The 26,006-nt window shown below is 42.4% G+C and overlaps 1 protein-coding gene across 1 annotated transcript in view; it reads right to left on the reverse strand.

The window, feature by feature from the left end:
• Positions 1-26,006, reverse strand: part of lrp2a (low density lipoprotein receptor-related protein 2a) — a 100,907-nt gene that overhangs the window by 45,121 nt on the left and 29,780 nt on the right. Inside the window, exons 13-32 of the mRNA XM_063006649.1 lie at positions 24,418-24,641; positions 22,233-22,439; positions 21,903-22,105; positions 16,441-16,581; positions 15,471-15,674; positions 14,148-14,340; positions 13,350-13,475; positions 12,857-12,987; positions 11,204-11,341; positions 10,217-10,498; positions 9,870-10,109; positions 9,659-9,778; positions 8,075-8,191; positions 6,889-7,269; positions 5,652-5,666; positions 3,657-3,905; positions 1,576-1,787; positions 1,223-1,407; positions 686-914; positions 414-591 (exon numbers count right to left, since the gene is read on the reverse strand). Coding sequence (XP_062862719.1) covers positions 414-591; positions 686-914; positions 1,223-1,407; positions 1,576-1,787; positions 3,657-3,905; positions 5,652-5,666; positions 6,889-7,269; positions 8,075-8,191; positions 9,659-9,778; positions 9,870-10,109; positions 10,217-10,498; positions 11,204-11,341; positions 12,857-12,987; positions 13,350-13,475; positions 14,148-14,340; positions 15,471-15,674; positions 16,441-16,581; positions 21,903-22,105; positions 22,233-22,439; positions 24,418-24,641 — 3,775 coding nt within the window. The remainder of the gene's footprint in view (positions 1-413; positions 592-685; positions 915-1,222; positions 1,408-1,575; positions 1,788-3,656; positions 3,906-5,651; positions 5,667-6,888; positions 7,270-8,074; positions 8,192-9,658; positions 9,779-9,869; positions 10,110-10,216; positions 10,499-11,203; positions 11,342-12,856; positions 12,988-13,349; positions 13,476-14,147; positions 14,341-15,470; positions 15,675-16,440; positions 16,582-21,902; positions 22,106-22,232; positions 22,440-24,417; positions 24,642-26,006) is intronic.

Below are 26,006 nucleotides of genomic sequence, written 5' to 3' on the forward strand. Positions count from 1 at the left end.
TTAAGAAGCGTAAGGAAACAATAAAGAAGTAAAGCTAAATGGATGTTTTAATTGTATTTCAGTGTGTTTATATTATATTTGTGTTATTTTCAGTGTATAAGTGTTAAAAACAACCTCATTATTTTACAGTAGCCTAAAATATCTGCAGTTCCACGGGACCATGGAACAAATTAACAGGTTTCCCAGACATCCTTATGGGAAAAAATACCTTAAAACTCGACGCCTTTAAAACTTGACGCCACTCCCAGAACCAATTGACGCTGAGTATCAAGGTAACACTGTAATAACAATTAATGCCCAATTGCCCATATTTGAATGTAAGCACGTAGTATTTATGGAATAACACCTATTCATAGCATGAACATGATTGTGTCCTAAGCAGAACCAGTCTATGTATGAATGTATAAATGTACCTGCCGGCTGTCTGGCCGGGTGCATTGCCACCAGACCCATCGGTTGAGGAACGTTATACAGCATCACTGTCTGGTTCTCTCCATGCCACTTGTTGGCCCGGATAACACGGCTGACATATCTGTCTGTCCAGTACACAAAATCCTCAAAAATGGTGATCGCGTGAGGGTGTTGCAGAACCTATTTATGAGAGACAGAAGAAATTTTTATCACCTTAATTAATCAAATATTAATTAATTTCTTATTAACAAATAGTGTCACATTAAAGTCTCACCAAATCGCTGGCTACAACCTGTCTGCGGCTGTTTCCATCGTAATCACAGAAGTCAATATAATCCATATACGCATCAGCAAAGTACAGCAGATTGTTGGGATAGTCTATGGTCAGGCCATTGGGCCAGTAAAGCTTGTTGGTGATGATGGTGGTCCTCTGTTTGCCGTCCATGCTGGCTTTTTCAATGCGAGGGTTTCTTCCCCAGTCTGTCCAGAACATGAGGTGAAAACTGAAATACATGAAAACAATAAAAGTGACTTTTTACTTACTAAAACGGGCGTCAGCAAACCTGAGACACTCGTAGACAAAGTCAGTTTGGACTTAATAACTATAAACGTCGTCCACTATATAAATAACAGTTCAGTTTTCTTTGGAATCTCATCCTGTCACATAATTGCTACTGAATTGCTACCCAGATTAGAACCCTTGGTGTTGTCCTGGATAACCAGCTGACCTTCTCTCCTCATGTAACTGTGGATTTTAACTGTGGGGTGCACGTATAAACTTTAGAGCTATAGAGTTTGTTGGCAGATGTACCCGTTTCTGGGATCCAGCACAAGGCCTCTGGGATTGGTGACATTCTCGCTGATCAGCACCGTTCTGTGGGATCCGTCTAATCTGGCCACCTCTACGGTCTCCAGGACGTAGTCGGTCCAGTAAAGGTTTCTACCAACCCAGTCAACCGCAAGACTCTCAGTGACCGTCACACCACTGTCAAAGATCTGCAGGAATAAAGGGAGGCTGAGAAACTCAAACAAAGATCCAGCTTGATTATTAAAAAAAAAAAAAAGTGTTAAATAGTTAAATGTACTTTATTCAAATGTGTGCATGTCTCTAAGAATAAGAAGACACCAGAAGACATCACTTTGTTTATGTAATATAGAATTTACCACAGTCCTGTCACTGCCGTTTTTATGTGCGCTCCATATTTTGTCCTGGGTCGTATCAGACCAGTATACACGGTCCGTCACGGAGTCGAAATCCACCGCCACGATGTTCCGTCCGTCTCGGACGAGGGAGCGAACGACATTCGGTTGCGAGCCGATGTTGTCAGATATGATCTGATTCCGACTGGCTACCAGCAGAATAGCCTCTCGAGATCCTGTCAGATAGAGAAAAGAATCCCTGTAATTCATGAACTTTACAAATCCACCTTTTCAACAATCCATCTTGTTCCTGCTATCGGGTAAAAAAAAAAGAAAATTATAACCCCACCGACAGACCCAGATAAGCATAAAAGGAGCCCTGTAGTAGATCCATGTTCAAGAAAGCGAGGTATATCGAATATCAGCATTCTTCAGCAGGTTATCTTTCTGGTGAATGGTTACATGTCAGTAGCCCAGCTCATACTCATAAACAAGCCTTTGTCTCATGATTTGGACCCTAATTACTCCATATGAAAGTTTTTGACTGACACGTGTTATTTGCCTTATCTGCAGTAACAGGATCAGTGGGCCGAGACAAGAAAGCAGAGCCCACATGGCTTCACTCCACCAATTTCTGTTCTACTATTATAGTGTCATTCTGATTTCTAATAGTAATGCCAAGAAAATAAATATAATATTTTATATCCCGTATAAGTAAGGTCCTACGTAATTCACGGCCATAAAAATCGCGTCACGGATTGTGAAATGAGCCGTTTCCCGTGTAATATGCATTTTGCTGTGAAATTCAAACTTTAAGTTTGCTGGATGCTGCTGCCCGAGTGCTGACCCAGTCTAAAAAACATGAGCATATCACCCCGGTATTAGAACGACTCCATTGGCTTCCAGTCAATAAGCCTCTTCAATATAAAATTTCAGTGCTCACTTTTAAGGCACTTCATGGTCTGCCCCCCTTGTATCTGGCTAGTCTTTTACACCGCTGTGTCCCTTCTCGTAGGTTAAGGTCATCTGATGCTGGTCTCCTGGTTGCTCCTAGGTTTAAGTTGACCACCATGGGTGGTAGATCATTTAGTTTTGCTGCCCCTACACTGTGGAACTCTCTTCCTCTCTCTCTTCGTCTCTCTTCCTCTCGCTGAGTTTAAATCTCTTCTTAAAACGTTCTTGTTTACTCAGCACTTTTTTACTCGTCTTCTGTTTGATCTTGTTTGTGATTATGATTCCTATGTAAAGCATCCTTGGGTGCTATGAAAGGTGCAATATAAGTTGAATTTATTATTATTATTATTATTAAGGTTTGTGTTTAGCAATGTAACATTTTTCATTTGTTAAAGTGCCTCACGTTTACTGGTTAAGCTGCACTATTAGGCGCCCTAGCAATCCTACGGCAATTCAGTTTGCAATCATTCATTCACTTTCTTACCCGCTTATCCAAGTAGGGTTATGGGGGGGTGCTGGAGCCTATCCCAGCTTTTCAATTGGTGCAAGGCACACAGTAACACCCTGGACGGGGCGCGCCAGTCCATCGCAGGGCAGACAAACATACACGCCCATTCACCTATAGGGCAATTTGGTGTCTCCAATTAACCTGACTGTATGTTTTTGGACTGTGGGAGGGACTGTGGGAATCCCACTCAGACACGGGGAGAACATGCAAACTCCACACAGAAAGGACCCGGACTGCCCAGCCTGGGGATCGAACCCAGGACCTTCTTGCTGTGAGGCAACAGTGCTACCCACCGAGCCACCGTGCCGCCCCAGTAGGCAATCAGTTAGTCAAAATGTCCAAAAGCAGCTAAAAACACGACTCAGGTAACTGAGTTTGGAAAACTCACAAACAATTCTGTGGACGCGGGGAGAGAATTTATGTCTTTGAATTTATCGTCGCTGGATGTTCTAGGTTTACATTCATCTGTTATGTAGCTGTGCTGTGTATCGTAGCTTCATTTATTCTATAATTCAATTTATGAGTGTAATTAAATGACCGCTGTGAAATGTGGCACTTCTCTGTAAAAATCTGTGAAATCTGTGATTTTTGAAGAACCCTACATATAAGATTTGCCCCTCGTCCTTCCTGCAGGGACACAAACCTGAGGCCTTGCAGGTGCGCCCGTCCGTCTCCAGCGTGTACCCGTCCTGGCAGTGGCACCGGAAGGAACCTCGCTCGTTGAAACAGTGCTGGCTGCACAGACCCGGAGGAACACACTCGTCTAAGTCCTCACACGTCTTTGAGTCGTTGCTCAGCTGGTAGCCCACAGGACACGTGCACTGTGCCCCGAAAGGACCCTGGATACAGCCGTGGGTACAGCCGGCGTTGTTATCTGTGCAGCTCTCCTGGTCTGAAGGTGAAAATAAATATTGTTGAAATATTCTCAGAGCTTAATCCCATCATCAGTCACACTTGTATTTCACATGCTTATTTTTTATATATTGTTTATACACACTGTATGGCCAAATGTATGTGAATACCTGACCGTGAGCCTGTTGGCATGTTGTTCTAAAATGAAGGGTTATTATTATTTAGCATGAATATTATAAGTTAACCTTAACTCGTCTGAGAAATTTCAGCATGTCTGTGTAACTGGACAAGCACCATGGAGATTGGCAGGGGTCTCGGCTTGCAGGATCATGTCCATCTGCCCTGCCACTAACAGCTTACAAGGGGCATGGAGGTGCAGATGATGGACCGCTTGAGTTTCTCTGTAGCAACCATGTCAATGTTAATGGACGTTGCTTTGTGCACAGGGGGGCAACTGTGCAACCTGTTAGCAATAATTAGGAGGGATGTCCACATACATTTGGCCTTACAGTGTATATATTTACATGCATTCCTTATAACAGAGATATCCAGACTATAAGAGCTCAGGGCTGTATTCAGAGAGGAGTTGTGCAGTCTTAGATAAACACCTACTAATGGCACACGCAGGTCTGTGTATATTTATTATTCTGTATTTTAAATAAAATGCTTTTTATTGGATTTATATCGACTCTGATTAATATTCGGCAGGGTTGTGCACTGATTATACACTGATCAGCCATAACATTAAAACCACCTCCTTGTTTCTACACATAGTCCATTTTATCAGCTCCACTTACCATATAGAAGCACTTTGTAGTTCTACAATTACTGACTGTAGTCCATCTGTTTCTCAGCATGCTTTTTTAGCCCCTTTTCATGCTGTTCTTCAATGGTCAGGACCCCCACAGGACCCCCACAGAGCAGTTATTATTTAGGTGGTGGATCATTCTCAGCACTGCAGAGACACTGACATGGTGGTGGTGTGTTAGTGTGTGTTGTGCTGGTAGGAGTGGATCAGACACCTCACTGTCACTGCTGGACTGAGAATAGTCCACCAACCAAAAATATCCAGCCAACAGCGCCCTGTGGGTAGCGTCCTGTGGGCAGCATCCTGTGACCACTGATGAAGGTCTAGAAGATGATCAACTCAAACAGCAGCAACAGATGAGCGATCGTCTCTGACTTTACATCTACAAGGTGGACCAACTAGGTAGGAGTGTCTAATAGAGTGGACAGTGAGTGGACACGGTATTTAAAAACTCCAGCACAACACATACTAACACACCACCACCACCATGTCAGTGTCACTGCAGTGCTGAGAATGATCCACCACCTAAATAATACCTGCTCTGTGGTGATCCTGTGGTGGTCCTGACCATTGAAGAACAGAGTGAAAGCAGGTAAAAAAGTATGTACAGTCAGTAATTGTAGAACTACAAAGTGTGCTTCTATATGGTAAATGGAGCTGATAAAATAGACAGTGAGTGTAGAAACAAAGAGGTGGTTTTAATGTTATGGCTGATCAGTGTATGTTAGTTAAAAATAGCCATACTAGAGTACCATACTGGGAAAAACCTGGCAACCTTGTAGGTATGATTACTCTGCCCGCCAACTCGGAGTACAGCCAGAAGTGTTAGCCACCGCTCTACACGTTTATTTCTACACACTACATTGATTCAGGGTTTCATGACTATCATTGAACCGTTAGTATTCACAGTACTGCAGATGTTAGGAGTGAATCAGAGCTACATGCAGAAGATGGTAAATGATTGAGTTCTGGTCCTACCTGGTAAAGGCTCATCTGAGAGCAGTGAGGGGAGCATGGAAGAGGGAAATCATGGATCATGTACGTTAATTACAGTTAATTGCAAGATCACAACAAATCAGCAACACATGCATGATTTTACTTTTATCAAAAGCATTAATTACGACTGTGTTTATAATAAGTGTCAATAAATCATTCATTAGAATTATTACTTCAATTATCACAGTAAATAAAATCTATATAGTTATTTACATTAATTAATTATATACTGGCACAGTGGGTAGCGCTGTACAGCGAGAAGGGTCTGGGTTTGATTCTTTGGCCGGGCAGTCAGTGTCCTTTCTGTGTGGAGTTTGCATGTTCTCACTGTGTCCACATGGGTTTCCTATGGGTGCTCCAGTTTCCTCCTACAAGTCCAAAGACGTGCAGCTAGTAAAAATTCTAATAGTGAGTTAATACCGCTATCTGTCTGTCTATCCATCTATCTATCTGTCTATCTATAGTATCTGTCTGTCTGTCTATCTATTTATCTATCTGTCTGTCTGTCTATCCATCTGTCTGTCTGTCTGTCCATCTATCTATCTGTCTGTCTGTCTATCTATCTATCTATCTATCTATCTATCTATCTATCTATCTATCTATCTATCTATCTATCTATCTATCTATCTATCTGTCCGTCTATCTACAGTATCTGTCTGTCTGTCTGTCTGTCTGTCTGTCTGTCTGTCTATCTATCTATCTATCTATCTATCTATTTGTCCGTCTATCTGTCTGTCTGTCTGTCTGTCTGTCTATCTATCTATCTATCTATCTATCTATCTATCTATCTATCTATCTATCTATCTATCTATCTATCTGTCTACCCATCTATCTATCTATCTGTCTATCTACAGTATCTGTCTGTCTGTCCGTCTATCTGTCTGTCTGTCTAGCTACAATATCTGTCTGTCTGTCTGTCTGTCTATATCTGCCTGTCAGACTATCTATCTCTGTCTGTCTGTCTGTCTATCTATCTACAATATCGACTGCACGTCTTTTGACTGTGGAAGGAAACCAGAAGAAATCCACACAGACACAGGGAGAACATGCAAACTCCACACAGAAAGGAGCCAGACCGCTTCACCTGTGATACAGAACCCAGGACATTCTGCCACTTAACATGATCTAAAATGTAATCCCACATGTTGGTCCTTAGCAATAATAACAGTACTAGTATGTTTCTTTTCAAAGCTCATAGAGCACAAAAATAAAGACTTACTGCAGAGCGGAGACTCGTCGGCTCCGTTCGGGCAGTCAGGTGTATTATCGCACACTTTGCTGACGTTGACACACACGGCATGACCTGGGCATTGCCACTGCCAGCTGGGGCAGCGGAACGGTGGAGTGGGGCAGTCGCGCTCATCGCTGCCGTCGCGGCAGTCGTTGTCTCCGTCGCACAGCCAGCTGCGGAAAACACAGTTGCCGTTGTCACAGCGGAACAGCGAGGTGGGGCAGGTGCGCGGTGGGCACGCGTGGTGCTCGTCCGAGCCATCCTCACAGTCCGCATGACCGTCGCACTCCCACGCGGAGGGCACACAGGTGCCGTCGGACTGGCACTGAAACTCGCTCTCGTGATGGCACATGCCCGGCGGCCTGGTGGCTGCAGTGGCAAAAATTTGAAACAGGATGAAATGAAATAAATGTCAATGTTATATACAATTCACAGTCAGGTTACAATTATTTGTATTATTTGTTCATTCTCAAAAAATGGACGTAAGCAAAAGTTTAAAACAGATCTATATGTCATAACTAGAAATCTCCCATATGCTAATAGCCTGTCCCATTATGTGTGATTCTTTTTACTCTTCTAAACTAAATGCAAAATGTTGCTACAACGGGCGGCACGGTGGCTCGGTGGGTAGCACTGTCGCCTCACAGTAAGAAGGTCCTGGGTTCGATCCCCAGGCGGGGTGGTCCGGGTCCTTTCTGTGCAGAGTTTGCATGTTCTCCCCGTGTCTGCGTGGGTTTCCTCCGGGACCTCCGGTTTCCTCCCACAGTCCAGAAACATGCAGTCAGGTTAATTGGAGACAGTGAATTGCCCCATAGGTAAATGGGTGTGTGTATGTAATGTGTGTGTGCCCTCTGTCCAGGGTGTTACTGTGTGCCTTGTGCCCATTGAAAAGCTGGAATAGGCTCCAGCACCATCGACCCTGATTGGATAAGCGGTTAAGAAAGTGAGTGTGTTGCTACAACATTGAAAGCATATCATTTCCTTATATAAATGACTGTGGCTGCTACACACAGAGGTAGAAGGGGTGTCCCAATACTTCTGTACATACAGTGTATAAATGTGTAACAGTAAGCAGTTACCATTTAGTAAAATCATGTTGTGGCGCTAATAAACCTTGAATGTGTGTTATAGTAAAACCACAGTAAACTGAAGTAAATGAACGTGTTAAACTTACGACAGCCGGACTCATCAGAGCGGTCGTTACAGTCGAAAACACCATCACAGCGATAGTAGGAGTTCACACACTGGTGCCCGTTGGCACACTTGAACTCGTACGCAGTGCAGTTGTACACTGTATAACAACAATAAATTTTAATACGTTAAAAATACATTTAAGTCTGATGTAGTAAGATTATAATTTAGTACAGTGGTACCTCATAACTCGACGTCCCCTTAACTCGAAATCTTTGAAAGCCGACACCCTTCGTCGAGAAATCTGTACACTTAAACTCGACGTGAATGCAAGAACGTGTTTGGCTCGTGTAGGCCGCTTGTCGCAGCAAAACGAAGGGGTGAGCGATGTAAACAAAGTGGTATGTGTTGGGGCGCATTCACATGAGAAGCGCCTTGTGCATTGAGCACACCTTCAGCTTAATGCAGAAAATGTGCGCGGTGTGCGCTGCTTCTCACGTGAATGCGCTAAACTCGCTAAGGAATACAGTATTCCAAGATCTCCATATTTAAGAAGCATAATTTTTTATTGATTTTAACTGTTTTTTTTTTTATATATATATTTGGTTTATGCATATTCTCCCTTTTTAGCACGTCCAATTGACCGATTGCGTCATGCTTCCTCTCCACAATGCCGATCCCCGCTCTGATTGAGGAGAACGAAGCTAACCCACGCCCCCTCCGACACGTGGGCAGTGAGTGAGTGCACTTTGATGAGTGCAGTGCAGCTCAGCGTTGTGTACGGAGAGACGCACCCTGAGAGCACTCTTTTCTCATCTCTGTGCAGACGCCATCAGTCAGCCAGCAGAGGTCGTAATTGCACCAGTCATGGGAGAGAGACGCCATCCGGCTTAGTCCCGCCCATTTTATATTATTATATATTTGGTTTATGCATATTCTCCCTTTTTAGCACGTCCAATTGACCGATTGCGTCATGCTTCCTCTCCACAATGCCGATCCCCGCTCTGATTGAGGAGAACGAAGCTAACCCACGCCCCCTCCGACACGTGGGCAGGAGCCGTATGCATCTTATCACCTACACTTTGATGAGTGCAGTGCAGCTCAGCGTTGTGTACGGAGAGACGCACCCTGAGAGCACTCTTTTCTCATCTCTGTGCAGACGCCATCAGTCAGCCAGCAGAGGTCGTAATTGCACCAGTCATGGGAGAGAGACGCCATCCGGCTTAGTCCCGCCCATATCTGAACAACAGGCCAATCATTGTTCATGTGGCGGCTCAGCCTTAGCCGGCAGGCCGAGCTGAGACTCGATACCATGTATTTAAGATCCCAGCTCTGGTTCCAGCGTGTGTTTTTACCGCTGCGCCACCTGAGTGGCCTATTTTATTTAATTGTATTTCAGTGTTTTTATATTATTTGTGTTATTTTTAGTGTATAAGTGTTAAAAACAACCACATTATTTTACATTAGCCTAAAATATATGCAGTTCTACAAAACCATGGAACACATTAACAGGTTTCCCAAACATCCTTATGGGAAACAATACCTTGAAACTCAACGCCTCCCAGAACCAACTGATGTCGGGTTTTAAGGTACCACTGTATAATTACATTTTTACTACAGCTCTTACCACAGCCTTGCTCATCTGCTCCATCAACACAATCTCTGTCTCCATCACACACATAGGCGGGGTCAATACACCTGTGATCAGGGCACTGGAACTGACCAGGGTGGCACGTGCCTATAGCATCTACCAAAAATACCAAAAACAAGTGATCAGAAATGCTGATCATACAATAAACACCAGTACAAGCCATGAAGAACCTGTAGCAGCATATTACCACAATCGGTTTCATCAGAACCGTCACCACAGTCGTTATCGGTGTCACAGAGCCAGGTACGTGGGATGCACCGGTGGTTAGCACAGCTGAACTGGTCGGCCTGGCATGTGCCAGGGGTCTGGGTGGGACAGTCTCGCTCATCGCTGTTATCAAAACAGTCATTGTGGCCGTCACAGCGCCAGCTCCGGGGCACACAGTGCTGGTTGGCACAGGTGAACGCCGTAGAGGAGCAGGTGTTGTCTAAACGAGAGCGGAGCGCACAGTGTCAGACAAAACAAAGTCTAACAAAAGTCACTTTTATTTATTATTAAATTTAAAGAATGTGTGGAGAAATGGATCATCGTTACTGTTGGCTCCACAGTGGGCTTCATCGCTGTTGTCGTGGCAGTCGTCCACACCGTCGCATTGGTAGCTGCTAGGAACGCACTTCCCGTTGGAGCAGGGAAAAGAGTTGGAGCCGCACTGTGGCATCGGTGGCTCGTTCACCGGGTCGTCCAGACACGTCTGCTGATTGGGCGCCAGCTTCATGCCGTACGGGCAGCCACACACGCGCTGGGAGTACGGGGCAGGGAAACAGAAGTGGCTGCAGTCGCCGTTAGGATTCGATGGTCTGTTACAGAAGTTAGAACCTGATACAGAGAAAAGAGTACAAACCCAGAAAACAGAAAAGCTAAGATTAAAAACCATACATTTAGATTTTTTTTGCCATACAGAGAGAAGTAAGTGGTTGTGCCAACATAAGCCACCAGAACTGACCCTGAGGAATAAATCCCTATCACTGTTTTAATGTTTGGATGATGCTGGTGGAAAATCACTGTGTAACAAGTGATCATACACCGATCAGACATAACATTAAGTAAATAACACTGATTATGTCTTCATCACGGCACCTGTTAGTGGGTGGGATATATTAGGCAGCAAGTGAACATTTTATCCTCAATGTTGATGTTAGAAGCAGGAAAAATGGGCGAGCGTGATGTGATGGCTAGATGACTGGGTCAGAGCATCTTCAAAACTGCAGCTCTTGTGGGGTGTTCCCGGTCTGCAGTGGTCAGTATCTATCAAAAGTGGTTCAAGGAAGGAACAGTGGTAAACCGGCGTCAGGGTCATGGGCAGCCAAGGCTCACTGATGCATGTGTGGTCCGATCCAACAGACGAGCTACTGTAGCTCAGATTGCTGAAGAAGTTCATGCTGGTTCTGATAGAAAGGTGTCAGAACAGTTTGTTGTGTATGGGGCAGCAAAAGGGGGACCAACACAATATTAAGAAGGTGGTCATAAGGAATATAGATGACAAACAGGTTTATTAGTAACACCAACATTAGTTCCTCTCACCAGTCTGTATGTCAGCGTTGAAAGATTTGACGTGCATGATGTGGTTGATCCCTCGTCGTATAACCACCATCTCTCCACCATCCGTTTTCCGAACACGAACGATTCCTCCCAGACGCCAGTCTGTGAAGTACGCATAACCTGCGGCAGAGAGGCTTATTAATCATAAAATATTTATCTATGACCCTGTACCTCAGTATGACGCTGAATTTAAATGCACAATAGATATAATAGATATACTGTCATTGATTATTACAATGCAGTGGGACCGACCACTTTACAAGACTTGCATCGCTGTTGCAAGTTTTTGTGCTCTTTAAACTTGTGGCCTTAATAATCAAGATCGTTTATACAATAATTAAGTTTAACTATTAGGTATAAACAAAGGCACCGCCAAAGGTCTTTGCAAGCAAACGTGGGTCCTGAAGCAGCACTTGAATTGTCAGTCAGTTTGAATACAACATTTTTCAATGCAAGATTGTAAATAATGAACATCTTTTGCCATCTACTATACATAATATTAAGAAAAGATTCATATAATTTAGGGCAAGGCCAGAAAACATCGTTAAACGTGTGTGACCACTTAAATTCACATTTAGCAGACATCTTTATCCAAAGCGACTTACATTCTAGTTACAGTATACAGTCTGAGCAATTGAAGGTTAAGGGCCTTGCTTAAGGGCCCAACAGCAGCAGTGGTGGGGCTTGAACCAGCTACCCTCTGATTACTAGTCCAGTACCTTAACCTCTAGGCTACAGCTAAGCCCACAGACAGCACTGCATGAAAAACTGTTATGCTACTGTGATAAATATAACCCTACTGGCTCAAGAGTCCTTTAGAAAACTGTTCTTACTTAACACAGTCTGCCGCTGCATCAAGAAATACCTCAAACTTTACTACACAAAGAGAAAATTTATATCTAACCCTAACCTTAACCCTAGAAAATTCTCTGGACACAAACTCAGCTTTTGTAAGTATGTTGCAGGTATCAAATTCTAGATTTATTCATATTTGCAAAATATAGAAGAAGATATACTTTATTTGTCATATATACATATATAGGTGTACAATACAATGAAATTCTTTGTTCGCATATCCCAGCTTGTTTGGAAGCTGTGGTCAGAGCGCAGGGTCAGCTATCGTACGGCACCCCTGGAGCAGACAGGGTTAAGGGTCTTGCTCAAGGACCCAACAGTGGCTGCATAGCAGAGCCTGGAATTTGAATCTTCCGGTTGATAGCCCAAAGCTCTACCCACTAGGCTACCACTGTCCCTTAATATGTCGGTCAGTGAAAACATTAAAACATTAAAAAGTAAAAATTTATACAAACATCTTTGTACTGTCAGGTTTATTAACAATTTTGCATTTTACAAACTGTCCCAACTACACGTCCCATAAACCACCTGCCCAGTGTGAAACAGGTAAAGCTTTACTAAATCATTTCAATACAAATTAGCCTTAATACCAATCAGTTCTGATCAAAAACCTGTACATTTTATTTTTCACATGTAACATTAAACTCTTTGTCTCTCTATAACTGCAATCATTACAAAATAAATAAAATAAAAACACATAATAAGTGTAACTATATACAAACAATAATAGCATAACATCTTAACCATGGTAATTATAGAATAAATTAAAATATAGCCCACCTTCAAAAATTGTAAGTCCAAACGGATGAGAAATCTGAGTGATACGATCCAGTGCCAGTCTGTTCTGCCCGTCAAAGTTACTGTGCTCGATCTTATCAAAAAAAGCATCAACCCAGTACAAACGCATGGAACTGGGGAGAGGAAAGAGAAAACAGAGATGCATATTAAAGAAAATTCAGATTTTTAAGGTTATGAGTGATCAGGATTCCGGGGAAATTTACATTTTACATTTTAGGCATGTAGTAGATGCCTTTTTTTGTCCAAAAGTGACTTACATTACAGTTACAGTATAAAGTCTGAGCAATTAAGGGTTAAGGGCCTTGCTCAAGTACCTAGTAACTAGTCAAGTACCTTACCCACTAGGCTACAGCTTGCCCCTTAATTGGGGGGATTAAAAAGCTTTAAGATAATTAAACATAACACATGTTGTAACACATAACAATATTTCAGAGGTAATTTTATGTCATGTGAAAAACAGAGTTGTTCGGCTCACCTCCAGTCGATGGCGAGTCCATTAGGCCAGCCAAGAGTGGTGTTCACAATCGACTCTGCATGTGAGCCGTCACACCAAGAGCGCATAATTTTGGCTGGACGGTACCAATCAGTCCAGAAAATGAATCTGTCAACAACAAACACACACAGATGAGCTTAAATCAGAGCATTTATCCTGCCTCCACATACATCTCCACCATCTCTCAGTAACAGTCTACAGGTGAAGAAAACATTTACGTTTTTAAGGTTTATATTTACAGTATATACACTAACTTATTCACAACCTCTATAGGGTCTCTTCTTTTCTGCCAAGGTTTTAAGAGAAACGACAATACCAGCCTTCATGCAGAACTAATCTCGCCTTTTGGGCGCAGAAGCCCTTTAACTTTGAAGCTATTGGAAATGTCCCACCGGCAGTGCATAAAGAGTCTCTTTATCTGCCTCAGGTTCAAAGTAGGAACAATCAGTGAATGGCTGAGCAGCTCCTGCATTATTGTAGGTGTGACTGGATACAAGCGGTCGGATTGTTAATGCTTTTTCACGGTATTAGGAAACAGAGACCTGAGGTGAAAGTGAGGCCCCTGAGCCTTGTTCCTGGCTCGGACCTGCTCAGTAAGTTGTGCTTTCACTTGACGTTTCTTTATGGCTGTGATTTCTCACCCCAGTTGAAACCTCTTCAGTTTAAATACACGTTTGGTCTTCAGGTTTGACATTGTGAGTAAAATACCAAGGAAAACATTATTAATAAAATTGTACTAACACTGCGAACTAAAATAAGCAGTAAATGAAGTGAACTGACCCGAACATGGGATGCACCACTATAGACCTGGGGTTGTTCAGGTTGCGGATGATAGCTCTCCTGGACTTGTCTGCTACTTTCATGACCGATATACTCCTGTAGCGGGGGTCTGTCCAGTACAGATTCTTTGATATCCAGTCATAAGCCAGATCCTCCACGCCCTCGACCCGATTGGCTGCAAGTATCTCTCGTTCTGTAGGAATCAAAACAGACAGCATAATAAACACAGACAGCTGACTAACACAATAAAAAAATGTTTGGTTTACTATCTGCTTCCTTTTTACGATTTCTTAACATGCAGCCCATGAAAAATTCCAAACTTTATGCTTAATGTATATAAAAGTGTACATTGAGGTAGTATGTTGTGCCGCAGCCGATATGACTAGGTTCACTCCACTGCTAAAGCCCAAGAGTGAAAACCCATTGGAAGCCACATCAACAAAGGAAGAACATGCAAACATTTAGACCAAAGGTAATCAGAGCTCAGGTTTCTGGAGTTGTGTATCACTTATTTATGAGTTTAAGATGATTGAACTGATCCTGCTCTGGGTGTGAGGGATTGATCAAGGTTGATCTTCCAAGTGTAGCACAGGCTTCAATTAAAAAAAGTAGTATCTGCTTAGATTTGTCTGTTTATGTTGTTTTCTGGCTATATGGCCATTTTTACAATTGTACAGCACCATTTATTTTCAACTGTGCACCTCAAGCGGAGCGCAATTCTTATTATAATAAAGTCCCATTGAACTCTGACACACACACAACTTAAATACATACAACTACTGTATTGTACTACTGTGACTGTATTACTTGCATCTTTGCACAATATTGCAATTTCAGAGCATATCAGAATATTCTACCTCACGTACCATGTACTCAGTACCATGTACTGACCAACACTCGTCTCTAGTCTTGTCTCCCTTAATTACTTTTTAGATTAGAAATGTCTGTTTGTATTTATTGTACTGTTGTCTATCTGCACTGTGTATATTGTACTGTCTTGCACTTTTTGTTCAATGTTGCACCCTGGTCCTGGAGGAATGTTGTTTCATTTCAATATGTAACTGTATATAGCTGAAATGACAATAAAGCCTCTCTTGATTTGACTTGATTCTTGACTGTAAGCACAGATTGCTTACAGTGCCTTGTTATCTTTTTACATTTATCCCTAAGTTATTGAGTGGGAACTAACTAAAATTAAATTAAGGAAAAACGTCCAAAAAGTCCAAACAAAGTAGAAAAACATTTCGCTATGCAAATCTATTCAGCATTTATTCACATTTTGCTAGGTGTAGCTGCTAACTGGTTTGGTCTGAATTCCCTTACCGGTCCCATCCACTTTCTGCTTGTAGATAATGTCCTTGGCAGTATCAGAGAAAAAGATAGAATTGTCCTCTGCACTGAAGTCCACCCCAACGAAGAACGATGGTGGGCCAGTAACTGGAAGGATGACGTCCTCCTGGGTGGAGAGGTTAAACGGGATCCCTCTCACCGCCAACTGACTGGAGAAGAGCAAGAACTTCCTTACGGCTGCAGGACAAGAAACGGTGCACAGAATCATTGGAAATGCTCATCACCATGCGACTTACTCACCTTATGGAGAATTTACAGTGCAGTTTTGTGTACATAGCTGATGTTGTATACCAAAAAGGACATTAACACTTGGACAGTTGGGTGCATTAGGCAGGATTTTTACCAAAACACAAATAACAATGATGAATTGTGCTAATATATCTTTTCACCAGTCCTGACATCTCAAACTGCTAACAGCCAGAAGGGCGCCTACATGGACAAGGACTGGCTCGTCGGAGGTAGAGAGGCCGTAGGGATTCCTCATAACTGCTGCAAATATGACCTCTCGCCTCCACAATGAGATGGGGGATAATGTACAGTATATCGGTGCATGACTCTCCGTGCACAATACGGATCTCCATATGAATTCATCTTGTGCAGGTGAAAATTCCTTTGTTGGTTACTGCACACATGTTGGAAGGGGGGATGTGTTAGGTAGGGCCCTTCTCGGTCAGAAGTGGAGGTCTGCAGCAGTAGACATGAAATACCAATTGGATATGACTAAATTGAAAGGAAAATTAGGGGGAAAATGAGAATTAATTAATTAATATGTTTTTTTATTTAGAGAATATTTATAGGATACTTTTGCCAACTACATATTTATATTTGCTTTAAAATTAATTTGCTAAATGTGAATATAACCCTTGCATGGTTTGCATAATACATCTTTAAATGTATTAAGGCTGTTGTTTTGTTGACAGTAGGCTGTTGTTTTGTTTCTTACCCACACATCTCTTGCCGTCAGTGTGCAGGTCGTAGCCCATGCGACAGCGGCAGCGATATCCCAGACCACTGTTATCTGTTCTGTGACTCAGCACACAGATCTGCTCACAGCCTCCACGATCCACGCCACAGGGATTACTTTCTGTTACATACACAACACGCATTACACACACGCTACAGAGATTACTTACTGTTACATACACAACACGCATTACACACACGCTACAGAGATTACTTACTGTTACATACACAACACGCATTACACACACGCCACAGGGATTACTTTCTGTTACATACACAACACGCATTACACACACGCTACAGAGATTACTTTCTGTTACATACACAACACGCATTACACACACGCCACAGGGATTACTTACTGTTACATACACAACACGCATTACACACACGCTACAGAGATTACTTACTGTTACATACACAACACGCATTACACACACGCCACAGGGATTACTTACTGTTACATACACAACACACATTACACACACGCCACAGAGATTACTTACTGTTACATACACTACACACATTACACACACGCCACAGAGATTGCTTACTGTTACATACACAACACGCATTACACACACGCCACAGGGATTACTTACTGTTACATACACAACACACATTACACACACGCCACAGGGATTACTTACTGTTACATACACAACACGCATTACACACACGCCACAGGGATTACTTACTGTTACATACAAAACACACATTACACACACGCCACAGGGATTACTTACTGTTACATACACAACACGCATTACACACACGCCACAGGGATTACTTACTGTTACATACACAACACACATTACACACACGCCACAGGGATTACTTACTGTTACATACAAAACACACATTACACACACGCCACAGAGATTACTTACTGTTACATACACAACACGCATTACACACACGCCACAGGGATTACTTACTGTTACATACACAACACACATTACACACACGCCACAGGGATTACTTACTGTTACATACACAACACGCATTACACACACGCCACAGGGATTACTTACTGTTACATACAAAACACACATTACACACACGCCACAGAGATTACTTACTGTTACATACACAACACACATTACACACACGCCACAGAGATTACTTACTGTTACATACACAACACACATTACACACACGCCACAGGGATTACTTACTGTTACATACACAACACGCATTACACACACACCACAGGGATTACTTACTGTTACATACACAACACGCATTACACACACACCACAGGGATTACTTACTGTTACATACACAACACGCATTACACACACACCACAGGGATTACTTACTGTTACATACACAACACGCATTACACACACACCACAGGGATTACTTACTGTTACATACACAACACGCATTACACACACACCACAGGGATTACTTACTGTTACATACACTACACACATTACACACACGCCACAGGGATTACTTACTGTTACATACACAACACACATTACACACACACCACAGGGATTACTTACTGTTACATACACAACACGCATTACACACACGCTACAGAGATTACTTACTGTTACATACACAACACACATTACACACACGCCACAGGGATTACTTACTGTTACATACACAACACACATTACACACACGCCACAGGGATTACTTACTGTTACATACACAACACACATTACACACACGCCACAGGGATTACTTACTGTTACATACACAACACGCATTACACACACGCCACAGAGATTACTTACTGTTACATACACAACACGCATTACACACACGCTACAGGGATTACTTACTGTTACATACACAACACGCATTACACACACACCACAGGGATTACTTACTGTTACATACACAACACGCATTACACACACACCACAGGGATTACTTACTGTTACATACACAACACGCATTACACACACACCACAGGGATTACTTACTGTTACATACAAAACACACATTACACACACGCCACAGGGATTACTTACTGTTACATACACAACACGCATTACACACACGCCACAGGGATTACTTACTGTTACATACACAACACACATTACACACACGCCACAGGGATTACTTACTGTTACATACACAACACACATTACACACACGCCACAGGGATTACTTACTGTTACATACAAAACACACATTACACACACGCCACAGAGATTACTTACTGTTACATACACAACACGCATTACACACACGCCACAGGGATTACTTACTGTTACATACACAACACACATTACACACACGCCACAGGGATTACTTACTGTTACATACACAACACGCATTACACACACGCCACAGGGATTACTTACTGTTACATACAAAACACACATTACACACACGCCACAGAGATTACTTACTGTTACATACACAACACACATTACACACACGCCACAGAGATTACTTACTGTTACATACACAACACACATTACACACACGCCACAGGGATTACTTACTGTTACATACACAACACGCATTACACACACACCACAGGGATTACTTACTGTTACATACACAACACGCATTACACACACACCACAGGGATTACTTACTGTTACATACACAACACGCATTACACACACACCACAGGGATTACTTACTGTTACATACACAACACGCATTACACACACACCACAGGGATTACTTACTGTTACATACACAACACGCATTACACACACACCACAGGGATTACTTACTGTTACATACACTACACACATTACACACACGCCACAGGGATTACTTACTGTTACATACACAACACACATTACACACACACCACAGGGATTACTTACTGTTACATACACAACACGCATTACACACACGCTACAGAGATTACTTACTGTTACATACACAACACACATTACACACACGCCACAGGGATTACTTACTGTTACATACACAACACACATTACACACGCCACAGGGATTACTTACTGTTACATACACAACACACATTACACACACGCCACAGGGATTACTTACTGTTACATACACAACACGCATTACACACACGCTACAGAGATTACTTACTGTTACATACACAACACGCATTACACACACGCTACAGGGATTACTTACTGTTACATACACAACACGCATTACACACACACCACAGGGATTACTTACTGTTACATACACAACACGCATTACACACACACCACAGGGATTACTTACTGTTACATACACAACACGCATTACACACACACCACAGGGATTACTTACTGTTACATACACAACACGCATTACACACACACCACAGGGATTACTTACTGTTACATACACAACACGCATTACACACACACCACAGGGATTACTTACTGTTACATACACTACACACATTACACACACGCCACAGGGATTACTTACTGTTACATACACAACACACATTACACACACACCACAGGGATTACTTACTGTTACATACACAACACACATTACACACACGCCACAGGGATTACTTACTGTTACATACACAACACGCATTACACACACGCCACAGAGATTACTTACTGTTACATACACAACACGCATTACACACACGCCACAGGGATTACTTACTGTTACATACACAACACGCATTACACACACGCCACAGGGATTACTTACTGTTACATACACAACACACATTACACACACGCCACAGGGATTACTTACTGTTACATACACAACACGCATTACACACACGCCACAGGGATTACTTACTGTTACATACACAACACACATTACACACACGCCACAGAGATTACTTACTGTTACATACACAACACACATTACACACACGCCACAGAGATTACTTACTGTTACATACACAACACACATTACACACACGCCACAGGGATTACTTACTGTTACATACACAACACGCATTACACACACGCCACAGGGATTACTTACTGTTACATACACAACACTCATTACACACACGCCACAGAGATTGCTTACTGTTACATACACAACACGCATTACACACACGCCACAGGGATTACTTACTGTTACATACACAACACACATTACACACACGTCACAGAGATTGCTTACTGTTACATACACAACACACATTACACACACGCCACAGGGATTACTTACTGTTACATACACAACACACATTACACACACGCCACAGAGATTGCTTACTGTTACATACACAACACGCATTACACACACGCCACAGGGATTACTTACTGTTACATACACAACACGCATTACACACACGCCACAGGGATTACTTACTGTTACATACACAACACACATTACACACACGCCACAGGGATTACTTACTGTTACATACACAACACGCATTACACACACGCCACAGGGATTACTCAGTAATCTCAGGGCAAAACACTTTTGCTAAATTATAGCACAGCTTGTGGCTAACAGCTCATTTAAACAGTAAGAAACAGTCATCAGAAACATTCATGATAAAAAATTCTGGTCACCCACGACAAGGGTTATGATATTATTCCTACACTTTCAGCAAGGATGACGAAAGATATTAAGTTACTGCCCATTGGAAATTTAATTCATCCAAAATGAAAAAAAAACTGTAGAACTGGTGGTAGGAGCTTCCTCACTTTTGTTCTACTTCAGAAGGATCTGCATCAACAACTGAATCAAAATCTTTCGTAGTCACCGTCCACTGACCTTTGCACTTTTGTGGTGGACAAATCAAATATGTGTCTATTCTCAAAGACCCAGCGAAGGCAGTCCTGTCCCATCACATGTGATTCTTCTTTACTCTTCCCAATTAAATGCAACGGGACCCTGCTTTAGGCTTATTGAGGCCTCGCCCCCCTGGTTGAGAACAACGGCTCTAAATCATAGCCTACACAAAATTTCACATCATTTACAACATCATGCTGACACTTTTATCCTAAGAGACTTAAATATGAAGGTTAGGAGGCTTGCTTGATGAGACAAAGGAGCACATTCAGTGCAAGACTCATTCTACCAAAATGCACCACAGAGCACCACAGGAAGTCTTTTCTACCTGTGGCCATCAAACTCTATAATTCCTCCCTTAATATGTGACACTATGGTTCACCTGTGCAATATTCTGTGCAATATTCAGTGCAATTTTTTTTATTCATATGTGCAATAATAATAATGCAAGCATTTAATTATTTAATTATGTGTAAATAACTTTTTAACTTCTATCTGCAAATTATTCTTCTTTTTTTTTTGTTTTAAGCTAGTAGAGTGTTTATTCTTTCTACATAAATGGGTGCTACTGTAAGAACTGCAATTTCCCTCTGGGATCAATAAAGTATTCTGATTCTGATTGTTCAGGGACCCATCAGTGGCCCGGCATGGATGGGGATTAAACCAGCAACCTACAGATTACAGGTGTAGTGAATCAACTACTGAGCTACGACTGCCCCCGTTATTCATCTTTTTATCTGTTGAAGATATCGGTACACTTACCATAGGGCTGCCTGAAGGCGTGAACCACAGCCACACCATAAGGAGTCTGAGTGGTCGAGTAGAGTATTTGTGGGCTGCTGTCAGTGAATTTGTTGGCTTTCATGACGGCCATCTTGGTCCAGTCGGTGTAGTACACTAGGTGCTCAAACAGACTGATCCCGAAGGGGTGAGGAATCAAAGAGCCTCCGTGCACAACTGTTTTCCTAAAAAAAAAATGTTCTCTCTTACTTCTGTGTGTACGTGTGTTATGTGTATGTAAACTGCTGAAACACTGTCATTTCCTTTCAGGGATTAATAAGTGTTATTTTATCGTATCTCATCTCATCTTACCTGTGGAGACCATCGTAAGTGGTGGTTTCTATGTAGTCATAGCGACTGTCCACCCAGTACACCCTTTTGGCCTCGAGGTCCAGGGTGATCCCAGCAGGCCAGCCCAGCTTGGACCTGATGATCCCGTAGCGGTTGGTACCATCCATGTAGGCTCTCTCCAGCCCAGGCTCGCCATTCTGAGTGTCCCAGTCAGAGAAAAAAAGATATCTAAAACAAAACACGTTTAAACAAATATTAGTCCACGTTCACAAGGACTTTTACATCAGCCATCAAAAACATGTCATTATTATTACATTTAATGTGAGCTATATGTTTTAACAGGCTGTATACAAAAAGACGTAGCAGTCATCACTGGAAAAACAATGTTCGCTCACTTTATTTCAGCCAATATTAGAAATTAGATTGATTTTTGATGTATGCTTTATTTTAAAGCTCTACATCCAGCACCTATTTGTTTATGTACATAAGAATTCAAAGATTAACCTGAATTTTTAATTCAGGATGTCCGCATGTCTTAACACTTTCTTTAAACAGCTTGTTCTATGTTCAGTTCACTTCAACCCGAACGATTCAACCAGCTGCTTTTGTAAACACCAATGAAACACCACACATGAGCACTGGATATTGAATATGGATCATTCCTGCAAAAGCAATTTAGGATTTAAGTCACATGAAACTGGCTACACCTCGACTTTCATTCTTTTTAGAATCAATTTTCTGCTAAGCTGCAGGGAAAAGAGGGTAATACATTTTAAATGAATACGTTGTACTCGGGGCCCAAACTGTCGCCCCCCGATTCAGTCGAACGGATCGTTCCGTGATCCGATATTGAGTTTTAATGCATGTCCTCTTTTATTACTCTCAGCTTATCCTGAAATGCATTATAATAAAAAGCTATCCCACTTTAATTACTTTTCCGAGCTTAAGAGGCAGACCGAACGAGGAGGTGCCAGTAGAGGACGACCTTATAAGCTGATTTAAGATCAGTTCTGTGGTTTCTTTTACACAGACAGGCTAGAACTTGAAGTGCTGGGACCAAATAATTAAAAAAGAGGATTAATGGAAGTGGGGAATCAGAGCTTCTGCTTTATCATTTTTAACTCTCGCTCAGGTTGGATCCTGTCTTAGTAGATGACAGCAAATGTGGTAGTCCTACACATCTTACAACCACTGATTTATATACACTGATCAGCCATAACATTAAAATCACCTCCTTGTTTCTACACTCACTGTCCATTTTATCAGCTCCACTTACCATATAGAAGCACTTTGTAGTTCTACAATTACTGACTGTAGTCCATCTGTTTCTCTGCATGCTTTTTAACCTGCTTTCACCCTGTTCTTCAATGGTCAGGACCCCCACAGGACCACCACAGAGCAGGTATTATTTAGGTGGTGGATCATTCTCAGCACTGCAGTGACACTGACATGGTGGTGGTGTGTTAGTGTGTGTTGTGCTGGTATGAGTGGATCAGACACAGCAGCGCTGCTGGAGTTTTTAAATACCGTGTCCACTCACTGTCCACTCTATTAGACACTCCTACCTAGTTGGTCCACCTTGTAGATGTAAAGTCAGAGACGATCGCTCATCTATTGCTGCTGTTTGAGTTGGTCATCTTCTAGACCTTCATCAGTGGTCACAGGATGCTGCCCACGGGGCGCTGTTGGCAGGATATTTTTGGTTGGTGGACTATTCTCAGTCCAGCAGTGACAGTGAGGTGTTTAAAAACTCCATCAGCGCCCGATCGGCCAATAGCAAAGCTGAGAATTCAAAACCTGGATCCCAGCGGTAGTGGCCTAATGTAATTTACCATTCAATGTGCTTGAAATTCAAGCCCTCGGATAGTGTTGCTGCTGTGCTAAATATAGCCATACGGGCTCTGAAGTACTTTGGAAAACTGTTGTCGCTTAACACAGTCCACCACTGCATCAAGAAATGCAACATAAAACTCTAAACTCTAAACGAATTACCACTGTATTTGTCAGCTGAATAAAAGTTCCAGATTAGGTTAGTAAGAATGTTTTCTATCTTAGATAAAGATCAGACCACAAGTTTTAGCCCAAACCAAGACTACCTTCTTAGATCAGAAGATAATAGAACACTATTGTGCCTCTTAAAGAGGCTCTTAACTCTTAAACTCTCAAAGGATCTTAAAGAATTCAGCTCATTTTGACACATACTCACCCAACAGTTGGGTCCAGGGCCAGTCCTCTTGGATTTCCCAGGTTCTCTGCGATGAGCGTGACACGATTGTTACCATCAAAATCTACCATGTCAATCCGGTTGACACTGGCCTCCACCACATAGAGTTTATTGTTTATCCAGTCCACAGCCAGGTTCTCAGGATAATCAACGGATACGTTTAGGATCACGTGTAAGTTCAAGCCGTCCATGTCCACAGAAAACACCTAAACAACATGAAATATGGCAATTATGGTTCCATGGTTTCATCCAGCTTGCTTATCAGTGCTGTAGCATTTAAGTGGTGCCACAGGGGCCGTACTGTGAAACCAATGCCCTACTGATTTCACTGATTTCAGGGTGGACCACTTGGCAACAAAACAAAAGCCAGGGCACCGGTGCTCTTTGCAGGCTTCGCTTTTTGGAAACCAAACCCAGATGTCGTGGAGAGTACGATTCTCGGCTGACCCGTTTACCGGAAACATAAGCTGTGGCGGTCTGCTGATCTGGCTTGCCTACAGACCCCCTGCTCGGAGCCTGCTGTCATTCCATAAAGTCGGGGTCCTAATCTTAGATCCCCCAGCTCTTGGTATGCCCTTGCTTGCTTTTCAGCTCCATGGCTGAGGTTAAAACCAGGGAGATGCCAAGAGCCCAAACAAAGCCTTTCAAGTCAGCCGAGGAATGTAAAAAGCGGGCAGGATGCAAACACTGCACGGCCACTTAGTAAACTCTCGGGTTACACTAAATTGAGCAGAAATATGCTCGCATATCAGAAACTTTGCAAGATTAGAATTAAGGACAGCATCGCTGAAGATCAGCTCCGGTCACTGTGACTGGAGCCATACAGGAGCCGAGCAGATCAACCATCATTACAGAATTACCTACAGTGTCTACAGGGATCTCCATCAACCGGCCAACTTCCTTTACTATAAAAAAACAGGCTCATAATAAAAATTAAACATTCTGATAATAAAGAGAGAGTGTCAAGTGAGGTAACTGCTTTATTCTTAAACCCTTTACAAATGGAGGTGTGTGTTAGTTACAATATAAAAGATAATCTGTGTTTATATAAATATTCACTAAAAATAAATACTGCATATATACACCGATCAGCCATAACATTAAAACCATTTCATCAGCTCCACTTACCATACAGAAGCACTTTCTAGTTCTACAATTACTGACTGTAGTCCATCTGTTTCTCTGCATGCTTTGTTAGCCCCCTTTCATGATGTCCTTCAATGATCAGGACCACCACAGAGCAGGTATTATTTAGGTGGTGGATCATTCTCAGCACTGCAGTGACACTGGTATGAGTGGATCAGACAAAGCAGCGCTGATGGAGTTTTTAAATACCATGTCCACTCACTGTCACTGCTGGTCCACCAACCAAAAACATCCAGCCAACAGAGCCCTGTGACCACTGATGAAGGTCTAGAAGATGACCGACTCAAACAGAAGCAATAGATGAGCGATCGTCTCTGACTTTACATCTACAAGGTGGACCAACTAGGTAGGAGTGTCTGATAGAGTGGACAGTGAGTGGACACGGTATTTAAAAACTCCAGCAGTGCTGCTGTGTCTGATCCACT

The sequence above is a fragment of the Trichomycterus rosablanca genome, chromosome 12 (assembly GCF_030014385.1).
Source record: "Trichomycterus rosablanca isolate fTriRos1 chromosome 12, fTriRos1.hap1, whole genome shotgun sequence".
In the NCBI taxonomy this organism is placed as follows: Eukaryota; Metazoa; Chordata; class Actinopteri; order Siluriformes; family Trichomycteridae; genus Trichomycterus; species Trichomycterus rosablanca.